The sequence below is a fragment of the Girardinichthys multiradiatus genome, chromosome 14 (assembly GCF_021462225.1).
Source record: "Girardinichthys multiradiatus isolate DD_20200921_A chromosome 14, DD_fGirMul_XY1, whole genome shotgun sequence".
NCBI classification, from domain to species: Eukaryota; Metazoa; Chordata; class Actinopteri; order Cyprinodontiformes; family Goodeidae; genus Girardinichthys; species Girardinichthys multiradiatus.
Genome location: NC_061807.1, coordinates 33601499 through 33613674, shown reverse-complemented (window position 1 = coordinate 33613674; position 12176 = coordinate 33601499). Strand labels below are relative to the sequence as shown.

The 12176-nt window shown below is 38.7% G+C and overlaps 1 protein-coding gene across 3 annotated transcripts in view; it reads left to right on the top strand.

Moving 5' to 3' along the window:
- The window catches only part of arhgap36 (Rho GTPase activating protein 36), a 90225-nt gene that overhangs the window by 38131 nt on the left and 39918 nt on the right, over positions 1-12176 (top strand). For all 3 annotated transcript variants that reach the window (XM_047385508.1, XM_047385510.1, XM_047385509.1), the window contains exon 2: positions 11692-11848. In XM_047385508.1, the coding sequence (XP_047241464.1) occupies positions 11692-11848 (157 nt within the window). The remainder of the gene's footprint in view (positions 1-11691; positions 11849-12176) is intronic.

Sequence of the window (12176 nt, the reverse complement as noted above, 5' to 3'; positions counted from 1 at the left end):
CTCACTGAACTTCTGGAGTGAGTTTGCTGCACTGAAAGTAAAGGGGCCGAATAATATTGCACGCCCCACTTTTCAGTTTTTTATTTCTTAAAATAGTTTGACACATCCAATAAATTTCATTCCACTTCACAATTGAGTCCCACTTGTTGTTGATTCTTTACAAAAAAATTGAATTTTATGTCTTTATGTTTGAAGCCTGAAATGTGGCAAGAGGTTGACCAGTTCAAGGGGGCTGAGTACTTTCGCAAGGCACTGCATGTACCTAGGTGGTCGAGGTGACACAGGATGATGTGTAGACCTAAGTTTATTGCATCCTCTGCCAATCTGTCTGGTAAGCAAACAACAGGGGGTCCAGCGAGGGTGTGTGATGTCCTTCAGGTGCTTTAACACCACAAAGGATTTCATGACTACAGATGTTCGAGCAATAGGCCTGTAGTCATTTAATCCTGTAGTGGTGTGTTTCTTGGGGCCTGGGACGATGGTTTTAAAGCAGGAGGGAATCTCACACAGCTCCAGACTTGTTAAAGGTATAAGTAAATATGGGGGTTAGTTGGTAAGGGCATGGCTTCAGGCAGTAAGGGGAGACACCATCAGGACCCAAAGCCTTTTTTCTATTCAGACTCTGAAAGACCCTGTTAACATAGTTTTCATTGATCTTTAGTACAGGCAGGGAGAGAGAAGAGGAATGGCAGAGTTATTGGTGGAAGATGCAAGTTGACCCTTCGTGTGAGAGTGAGGTGTTCAAGGCTGGTAATCAAACCTACAGAAGAAACTGCTCAGATCCTCAGCCAGGCAAGGTGTTATCACACCATGGGGGTAGGGCTTCTATAATTGTAAAAGTCGGTAAACTCTGTTTTTATTTTCTCACTGTAGGATAATTTTGCTAGTTTGATCTCCTTTGTCAGTTTGTGTCTTGTTAGCTTTTACAGGGCCTGGTCTCCAATGTGGTAAGCCTCATTTTAGTCTGACGCAGCAGCCACTGATGTGAAGAAAACCATTGTTTGTTGTTGTTGTTGAACATGCAACAGGTCTTTGTCTGTACACACATGTCCTCACAGAAGCTGATGCATTCAGTCACTATGCTAGATAAAGGATAGATTTATTTATATACAATATTCTAAAAAGTCCAGAGCATCTATTTCCATTTTTAAAATGAAGCCTCACATATCAAAATTATTATTCATTATTTTAAAATGAAATTTGATGGTACATGAAAGCACAACACCTCTATGGTATACTGTAGTTTTACTGTTGAATTTGCAGGACAATAAATTCTTTTCCACATTCAAATTATTTCACAAGTCTTCTAAATCTAAATTACATCATATTTTTTGTTGAAAGGCTGACATTTCTGCTTACATGTGCGCCTGTGCAGTAATATGACAATTTATTCCGGACTGACACAACAGATCAGCTTTGTTACAACAGATAAGCTTTGTTGACGCATGACCTGTTTGTGCAGGTGAGGCACAAATCTTTGGCTCTGCCAAAGACCTATTAGTGAATCCTGTCTGTTTGTGTGTGTGTGTGCGTGTGTGTGTGTAAAAGAGAGAGAGAGAGAGAGAGAGTCTGTATGTGTGGTCCTCCCTGAGCACCTTTACATACTAATCTGTGTGAAGCTGTGTTGAGGCCATTTTAATGAAAACCAGACAGTGTGTCCCATTAACTCAAGAACACAAAGTGAAGCTGAATAATGTGAAGATAATGATGTGTTCTTAAATTCAAGGAAACTCTGTGTTGATGTGTTCATTATGTAAATGCCTGAACAGGATAGAACAAACTAAAAGATGTGTTTGTGTTTATTCATAGAGAATTAAAACCTTTTGTACGATTATCCAAAGACTGAAATTAACCTGCTTGATGTCACACCATGTTTGTTGTTTAGTCTTATGCAGACCGGGGCGAAATCATAGACAGATTATTAAATGGCGAGAACCTGACCACAGCTCCCATTTCATTTAAGATGATCAACACACCCACAATGAAAGAGACAGAAAAAAGCTAAAGAATTATTCAGATAGGATTTATTTAGTTTCTATTTATTACCCTTTGTTTTAATTCTGTTGTTTTTTTACTCTAATTTGTGGCTTAATATTTACCTGTGCTTGTTCAGTGGCAATGTTTTGTGTAATATTAAATAATTCTTGTTTATTGTAGTCATTTTTCACTTCCTAATAATTATAATTAATGGTTACTTTGTTGTAACCTTGCTTTTTTATCCTGCTCTAAGTTTAAACATTTCAAATTAACATGCTCTTTTAGACTGTCAGTTTGCAGGCACATGTTAGGAAGAGAAGTGCATCATCAGCAAATTGATGAATATTAACCACTCAAATGATATTTTTGTTGTAAAATTAAGACAAAGGTAGATATTTTAGTTTCAGAAGCAAATAGATATTTCTTAACAAACAGGAAATAAAATAAAAAAAAATCTTGAACGAACATTTTTTTAAAGTGCCACAAAAATTAACTGTCTTGATACGCATCTTGCATCTATCACCTGCTCTCCGAAGAACTTGACTCTTCCAAGGACCAAAGCTATTTAATCATAATCTTTCTTCTCCTAATTATTTCTGCATAATGATTTACTTAATTTACAGTTATCTGAAACATAAATGTATTATTTTGCAATTTTCTTTTTTTATATATATATTATATTATATATTATAATCTTATTTTATCTATAAGCAAGGGCTGAGATTCAGCAAATATTCAGCTCAGGAGCAAAGAAACTGATGTTTTCAGGACATTCCCACTTTATCCTTTGGAGATTTTCAGCCAGATCAGGTCATTTCCTGTTAATAAAAGAGAAATTCATCAGGTAATCCAGTAAAATAAACTACCTCGGGCTAATGACTAAGAACCAGGGTCGTTATTCAGTCTCAGTTGCGTTGTGTGGTCAACCGGTGAGGTCACAATGAAAGGCTGGGACTAATGAGAGACATCACAAAGGGACAAGATGAGAAACAGCCAAGGAACAGAGAAACATGCAGAAACATGGCGGCACAGAAGGGAGATGTCAAAATGTTTCATTCTAAATGTTGTGGAGAGGATTAAGGACCACCTGTAAGTTGTGAGAGAGTGTGTCTGTAACCTTATCACCTCATCATGTGGTGGGCACAGCAACAGACTGGTCCACACATTCATACAGTTTTTCAATGCTCTTGTGGATTTATAAATAGCTGTCTTTTATCATAAACACAGATAATCAGTCCAGAATACCAGGCGTTTCTTTGCAGTGATTGTTCTTTCTGTCAGTGTATATGTTCTGCCGATTTGAACACTTCTTTGAAAATGTGTTTTGCTGCAAACCCAGCTCTCCTGATTAGTTCTACGATTAGATGTTCTCAGTTCCCACTTTACCCTGCTCCTAGCTGTTTTTGGTTCACATGCGGAAAAATATCTTGCAAGCTTGGCACAATATGCTTCATTGCTCAGTCTTCCTGTGTGGGTTGGCTGTCATGTGGTAGTGAAGTCTTGTTTCCTACTTCCTGCTATTGACAGCAGGCCATAACTAGATACAGTGTAATGAGGGAGCTAGGAGAGACTGACAGTTTAAAACTAGAAACCAGCTCTGAGTCTGAAAATCAACACATCAGGAATCAGTGCATTGAGACACTTTGGGTGGGGTCACATTAAATGATAGGATCATTATATATTATGGCTCTGTTTTGCCAGTATGTTGCGATCATAAAAAACCTGATTATATACCCAAATAATGACATATAACTTTTACAAAAAATTATGCATTTGCTTTCGTTAAAACTAGATAGTACTAAATAGTTGCATTGTTTTCCTGGCTGATGCAACATAATGTACCACTTCCACAGCACTGAGTGCTGAACAGGGTGAATGATGAACGGGGCCATGTACTGTAGAATCTTGAATGAGAACCGGACTGGACTCAGTCAGAACCCAGAAGATGGGCTGTGAAGAGATCTTCCAATAAGACAGTCATCTTTTTTTTTTATGCTGTTATGTTGTTTTATGTCTATGTAGACTATACTCCCAAAATCACCTCAAAGTACTTCCAGTTTAATGCAGCTTAGTTAGCATATGTATACCTTCAGTGAAGGTTCATATATATTCTGTACATACCAAGGACCATGTTGGAAGTGCTTTGTCTCCCTCTACTGGTCAGAGTTATAGCTAATTAGGCTTAATTTAATCCATTTGCATATTAAATACCTTTATCTATTAAATGGGCTAGATTTAACTAAGAGTGTGTAGTTATTTTATCATCTACATGATGGCAAAAGTAGTCTAGTACTACATCTGCCTGTTGTATTTGAGTCCTCCTCTTCAGTATCATGTATCATTAACGTTTTGAGTGACTGGACCCTTCATTGTTATTTGACTACCTTGTCGAGTGTATATGAGCCATGTGTATGTAGATGGTATACTGCTACATATGTGTATGGTAGGAACGTAGACCGACAGGTAAATCAAGAGCTTCCCTTTTCGGCTCAGCTCTCTCTTCACCACAACGGACCGGCACAGCACCCCCATTACTATGGCAGCCGCACTGACCCGTCTGTCGATCTCCCGCCCCATTCTTCCTTCACTCGTGAACAAGACCCTGAGATACTTGAACTCCTCCACTTGAGGCAGGAACTCCCCTCCAACCTGAAGATGGTCTCGACCTGATGGTCTCATATCTAATACTGTATGTGTGGTATGTGTGACCTAAAACCACACATAAAGGAAAATTCACTTTGACCTTAAAGTGGAACTTAATCCAAACTCTATTTTTTGCAGATATACTGTATAAATTGGGCCTTAAATGTTGCTATCTTTATGTCACTGTGCAATTTTTTACATTTTCATGTAAACTTGTTTAAATTTGCAATAGTTGTCCTAAAACCATCTTACTGCTGCCCTCTTTGGGTTGAACGTTGGTTACTGCAGTTGAATTTTCCTATTGGTTCAAAAGGTGCAGCTTAGTACATGTCTACGTCCAAGCCCCATGTTCGAGTATAAACCTTCTCACTCAGACACGCCCCCGTAGCGAGTCTAGAAGTGGATTTGTGAGCATTGATCATAGCTTTATGGTTTATACCTTCGGTTGTGTGCTTTACTTGAGATGATATAAATGTACAGGTCCTTCTCAAAATATTAGCATATTGTGATAAAGTTCATTATTTTCCATAATGTAATGATGAAAATTTAACATTCATATATTTTAGATTCATTGCACACTAACTGAAATATTTCAGGTTTTTATTGTCTTAATACGGATGATTTTGGCATACAGCTCATGAAAACCCAAAATTCCTATCTCACAAAATTAGCATATCATTAAAAGGGTCTCTAAACGAGCTATGAACCTAATCATCTGAATCAACGAGTTAACTCTAAACACCTGCAAAAGATTCCTGAGGCCTTTAAAACTCCCAGCCTGGTTCATCACTCAAAACCCCAATCATGGGTAAGACTGCCGACCTGACTGCTGTCCAGAAGGCCACTATTGACACACTCAAGCAAGAGGGTAAGACACAGAAAGAAATTTCTGAACGAATAGGCTGTTCCCAGAGTGCTGTATCAAGGCACCTCAGTTGGAAGTCTGTGGGAAGGAAAAAGTGTGGCAGAAAACGCTGCACAACGAGAAGAGGTGACCGGACCCTGAGGAAGATTGTGGAGAAGGGCCAGACCTTGATTCCAGACCTTGGGGGACCTGCGGAAGCAGTGGACTGAGTCTGGAGTAGAAACATCCAGAGCCACCGTGTACAGGCGTGTGCAGGAAATGGGCTACAGGTGCCGCATTCCCCAGACCTGGGCTACAGAGAAGCAGCACTGGACTGTTGCTCAGTGGTCCAAAGTACTTTTTTCGGATGAAAGCAAATTCTGCATGTCATTCGGAAATCAAGGTGCCAGAGTCTGGAGGAAGACTGGGGAGAAGGAAATGCCAAAATGCCAGAAGTCCAGTGTCAAGTACCCACAGTCAGTGATGGTCTGGGGTGCCGTGTCAGCTGCTGGTGTTGGTCCACTGTGTTTTATCAAGGGCAGGGTCAATGCAGCTAGCTATCAGGAGATTTTGGAGCACCATGCTTCCATCTGCTGAAAAGCTTTATGGAGATGAAGATTTCATTTTTCAGCACGACCTGGCACCAGCTCACAGTGCCAAAACCACTGGTAAATGGTTTACATACCATGGTATCACTGTGCTCAATTGGCCTGCCAACTCTCCTGACCTGAACCCCATAGAGAATCTGTGGGATATTGTGAAGAGAACATTGAGAGACTCAAGACCCAACACTCTGGATGAGCTAAAGGCCGCTATCGAAGCATCCTGGGCCTCCATAAGACCTCAGCAGTGCCACAGGCTGATTGCCTCCATGCCACGCTGCATTGAAGCAGTACATTTCTGCCAAAGGATTCCCGACCAAGTATTGAGTGCATAACTGTACATGATTATTTGAAGGTTGACGTTTTTTGTATTAAAAACACTTTTCTTTTATTGGTCGGATGAAATATGCTAATTTTGTGAGATAGGAATTTTGGGTTTTCATGAGCTGTATGCCACAATCATCCGTATTAAGACAATAAAAGACCTGAAATATTTCAGTTAGTGTGCAATGAATCTAAAATATATGAATGTTAAATTTTCATCATTACATTATGGAAAATAATGAACTTTATCACAATATGCTAATATTTTGAGAAGGACCTGTACATGTTATTGGTTTGAACGTTAGCCCATGTTAGCAATTATACTGCTAATATCACTTTACCACTCAGAAACTGGACCATTCTGTCCTCCACTACTTTGACGGCGCCAGCACTCATCAGCACTCAGGCCCACTGAGCTCCATAGGGTCCCTCAACCTCCGGTGACAAGGAGGGTGAAAAATCCTCCACCTTAAAAGATCTATCCCTGGCAAAACTACCAGCGTCGCTCTGGTCATTCATCATGTTTCAATATGTCAAATTAAGCTAGCTGCCACTTTCTCTCTTTCTCCTGACCACACCCCCCCTTAATCCCCTCAGCTGATCTCCATACATGGCCGTGCACCACAGCGTCTTTTGGCACTGCCCACTTTGGTGGCATTTTTCAAAATTTGTCTGGGGGTGGGGTTATGCTTTTAAATCTAGTTCAGTTTCACTTTATTATTAAATGCAACCAGAATACATAACCTGTGAGAGGTTGCTGAGGCCCCCTGCAGAATTTCGAAAGCTGAGAAAATGCTATCTCTTAAGGCAACAGGGCTCAGTAGTGAACAGGGGTGGAGTGCTGGGTTGCTCCATAAAATACCACAAATTAGACCTTACATTTATGTTAGTAAAGCTGTATGTTACAGCAACAAAACCTTTTTATACACAGTTACCCCAATATCTCTAACATTGCGAACTTTTCATTCAGCTTATGTAATACAAAGAATACAACTGGGATAGAATTGCATGCATGAAAAAAATCCTTTGGATTTATTTCATCCTCTTCTGTTTTCTGCATGCCTCAATTTCTTTAACAATACTGGTGGCTTAGTGCCCCAACCTTTTGTAAGCTAAACGAATGCATTGTGACATTTATTTTGTCTATCAGTTCTTCCCACCAAAAAAGACCATATTGTTTCATTTCACCATATTCCAGAACATACCTGCGTATGGATCCAGAGTTGTTTGTTTTGTTGGGATTTTTTTAACCAGAATTTGAAAAAGGAACAATATTTTAGTGCACACGGTGTATCTGATACAGATGACTTATTTATGTTTTGTAAGAAAGTTCTTACAAAACATAGCCTCCCAGTAGACCTTTTCACATGCTGTCACACAACAGACATGTTTGCATTTTTATCTGACAGGGTTTGCAAGTTGGGAGGTGCACAATGCACATTTCATGAGTTAGTCTGGCTCTTGCTAACCTTTAGTTCACCATTCTGTCCATCAACATTTACCCTGCTCTTTTCAAGACAGTTTTAATAGTGGTTGTTCTTTTCTGGTTCCCAAGACTCTCTTTGTGTCTGCATTGTCTTGGTTTTAAGTAACACTAAAACAGATGGGACATGCAGTTGAAAGCATTCACCGTTTAGAAACAGATATGTTTGTCTTTTTATCTGACATTAAATCAGACTGAACATTTCCTATTTAATGTCATTTAGTGTTAGGAACCTTGCTTCTATTTGCTTAATGCTGGAACAATGGATAAGATCATTTTTACTGCTACAAACTGAGAAGTTTACAAACATGTCCTGGGTATTTTGTAGATTTACCTTTTTAAACTTCATGAGTAGGGTCAAACATTTTGGGTTTCCTTCCACAATTTGCTAACAATACTTTGCTGGAGTTTTGGCCCATTCCTCCTAACAAAACTATTGGATTTGAGTCAGGTATGGCCATTCCAAAACATTGGCTCTGTATTCCTTAATTGCCATTGTAACTATTTTGTTGGTGTAGATATGGCCCATTTGGAAGACCTAGTTGAAACCAAAGATGCAACCTTCTGGTTGATGTCTTGAGATGTTGCTTCAATATTTCCACATAATGTTCTATCGTCACAGTGCCATCTATGTATTTTGTGAAGTGCACCAGTCCCTCGGGTAAAGAAACACCACCACAACACGCTGCTACCACCTCTGTGCATAACAGTTGAAATGGTATTTTTAGGCTCGCAAGTTTCTCCTTTTTTCCTCCAAATGAAACAAAGGTTATTATGGTTAAACATTTGAATTTCAGTTTCATCAGACCACAGGACATGTCTTCATAATGATATTATTTTTAACTGAGTGCATTTGCATTGTGGAATCTTGCCTTTTATGTTGCATCATGGCCTCTTCCTATCTGAGTGGCCTTTTAGCACGTGTTGATTCAGGACTCTTATGGGCAGCTTCAGTCAGCATCTTCACAAGGTCTTTTTCTTTTGTTCCGATGTTGATTCAACCATTTCACACCTAAACACATTCAAATTTGGGACACATTTTCTCTTTCCTGAACACTATGATGGCTGGACATTCCCATGCTATGGTTATACTTGCACTGAAGTCTTGGAACAGATGAATGTGGCACCATCAAGCATCTAAATATTGTACCTAAGGATGAGCAAGACTTTTCGAGGTGCATTATTCTCACCCTGATATCTTGCCTGATTGTTTTTGATTTTTCTCATGATGTCAAATAAGGAAGCACTATGTTTGAGGTGTTGCTGTTAACACTAAATGACAATCTCAACAAAATATACTTTAAATACATCCACATGTGTCCCCCCAACTTAAATATTGTAAATTAACCTACAGTGTCTGGCTTTTCCAAACTATGATAGGGTTTGATGTGAATAGATACCTGAATTTAAAGAAAGTAATAAAAATGTAATTATTCTAGCATAAATAAAACATAAAGGTTTTATTTATGCTAGGTAATCCTAACTGACCTAAGGCTTGAAAAGGTTACAGCTCCATGTACAGCTGTGTGAAATAGCCCCAAACTATTACTAACCCTAGTGAAAACAAATACTTTTTGAAATAAATGGGAATGAAACCAGGTCATCCCTGCAGTAGCCACACTTTCATACCTATTTGGAATGTAACCTACAATCTCTGTCAACGTGCTGCCACTTCTTATACTTTCATTCATTCACCCACATGAGTGTTCACTGAGAAATTTGCACAAAAAAATGCTTGTGAATGTTTAAAAGACACTGATTGTGTTTGCCAGTGTTTTGTGTATCAACATTTCAACCACAGACAAAGGGGTTTAATAGCACTCTGGTGCCTTTAAGTAAACCCAGGAGTACAACTGTATACAGAAGATGTTTGATGGTACTGCAAGTGCCTTACACAATGCATTTTATGAGTTTATGTTAGAATATGTTAAAGTTAGACCCTGTTTAACTGCCATATAAGGATTGCCTATACAGTTTATTTTACTTCTCGAGCTGCAAGACGTCTTGGAAAGATCACTAATGTAAATCAAATACTTCATAGGCTATTCTGAGCTGTTTTCCAGCTAAATCAATCTCTCAGACATAAGACCACTTTCTTTATTTATAGAGCAAACATGCTTCACAATTCAGGCTCGATGTGAGGCAACATTCTAGACTATCTACCAACTAAAAGGAAAATGATTTGATTGGATGGAGTTTGGCCTTTTGTGACCTTTGTTTTCAAGCTTCACACATGTAAAAGTGGCAAACATTTAAACTTTTTAAATGCAAATCTAGAGATGTAACCATGCATATGGTTTTAATCTGTAGTTAATCTTACTTCATTTACTAAAACTGTGCTAAATTTGCTTGTTTCTTTTTAATGTGGACCAGTGTCATTTTATTCAGTACTGAGACTGCACTGGGGTAAATTAGGGTGCTTGTGAAATCTCTCTTGTACTGAACAGCTATTATATTAGGCTTCTCATATAGTCAGTATAATCCATCAAATATGGACTTGCTTTTTAAAGTTTCAGTTACCCCACTCAATGCTTAGATGACCCCAGTTCTCATTTACCTTTACTGGCTGCCAGTCAAATTCAGAATTCAATAACAAATCCTCCTCATGATCTGTAAAGCAGTAAATAACTTGGCGTCAATTTACCTCAGTGACCTGATGCTTCATATATTCTCTCTAGGCCCCTTCGTTCTTCCAACCAAGGTCTTTTGATTGTGCCTTGATCCAAACTGAAGATGATTGAGCTATAAACTCGGTTATATGAACTTCAAGTAAAAGTCAGGCTATTACTCGAATAGATCCTGCAGTTGGCTGCAGAACAAACATGCAGCTTAAAGCTTGCCAGCTGTAGTTATAAAACAGCATTAACCGAATAAGGGTGGGACTTCTTCAATTTCAATAAATGACCATCCAAACAGCCGACTTTGTGTTTCTTGTGAAGGGAAATTGTTGTAGCCTTCTTGCAGCCAGCTGACCATCAGTGCCTAGTAACATAGGGGAGGTGAAGATCTCTGTTACTCTATGCTCTATAATGTCTGAGAAAACCCCTGTAACTCTGGCATGTTCTCTGACATCTTGTTAAAATGACTTTAAACCATAAGGTGGGTGTGATGAAAAACGTTTTTAAACAACCTTTGAAAAATAAAAACATCTTTGGTTACTGGCACTAATATTATCTATAACTCTCTGAAGAATAACATTCCTGTCAGTGGTTGCTTTTAGCTTGAAATAACCATTTCTAAAAACAGAGAAAGCTTGACAGATTGGCCCGCTGCATTTAAGTTAAAGGTATTAAAATTTATCACCAGTATGTGGGCTGTAGATGCAGCTAAAGAGGGAAATAGGAAGGAGCTTTTGACAGCACAAAGACCCCAAGGTCAACAAACAAAGAGTGTAACAAAATGACATTTTGCAAAGAATTGCCAAGATAAAAATAAACGAATGCATAATACTTGTAAAAACAATTAGCAGGGCAATAACACATGTTGCACTTAAATGGAAAGCTCTGTGCTTTTTTCAAACTAATGTTCACTTGAGGATGTGAGAGACCATGACTTGAGGTCGGTCCCCTTAAAACTCCTACTTTTCTCTTTAGTTTGGAGAGAAAGTTTGTTTCCTCAAGTACTTAATGGTTGGTTGATAATGTTCACTGATGGTACCAACAATAACTTTAGGTTCTCTTTTGATGAAATAATTAAAAGGACAAGAATGATTGTTTAAGTTTCAGGATAAAGGAAAAAACTATCTCCGAAATTAATGACACGCAGTAACTCATTTTTTTTATTTACAGAGATTTTAGACCTTCACTTTTTCTTTGCAGGGGGACCACACCTGGGCGACCATGTTGGGGCAGAGTGTACGTTTGCAACCAGTTCCCATCCAGAACCTGTCAGAGCTGGAGCGGGCCCGGTTACAGGAAGTGGCATTGTACCACCTGGAGGAGAGGGACCTGGATTTTAAGATTAGCATTCCCAGAGGTATGAGAAGAACAATAGTGTAGTTTCTTAGTTTCTTTAGATTTTTGGTAAAAAGCATAGACCAAGACCAAGAATAATTTGGGAGAATACCACATCCTGCTAACTGTTGGCCGCTAACAAGGCTAAAGTTAGCATCTGCATCACAATTTCCTTTTGGTGAAAAACTAAAAGGCATTTTTACTGTTTTTTGTGGATTATAAACTGCATTTGATTAGGGTTGCATGATATTAAGAAAACTTGGAATATGAAACAATATTGGTGAATGTTGCTAACGACATGGCTAGCTATACATAGACCAATAAGGTGTTGATGTTCTGCTTTCGGTTCT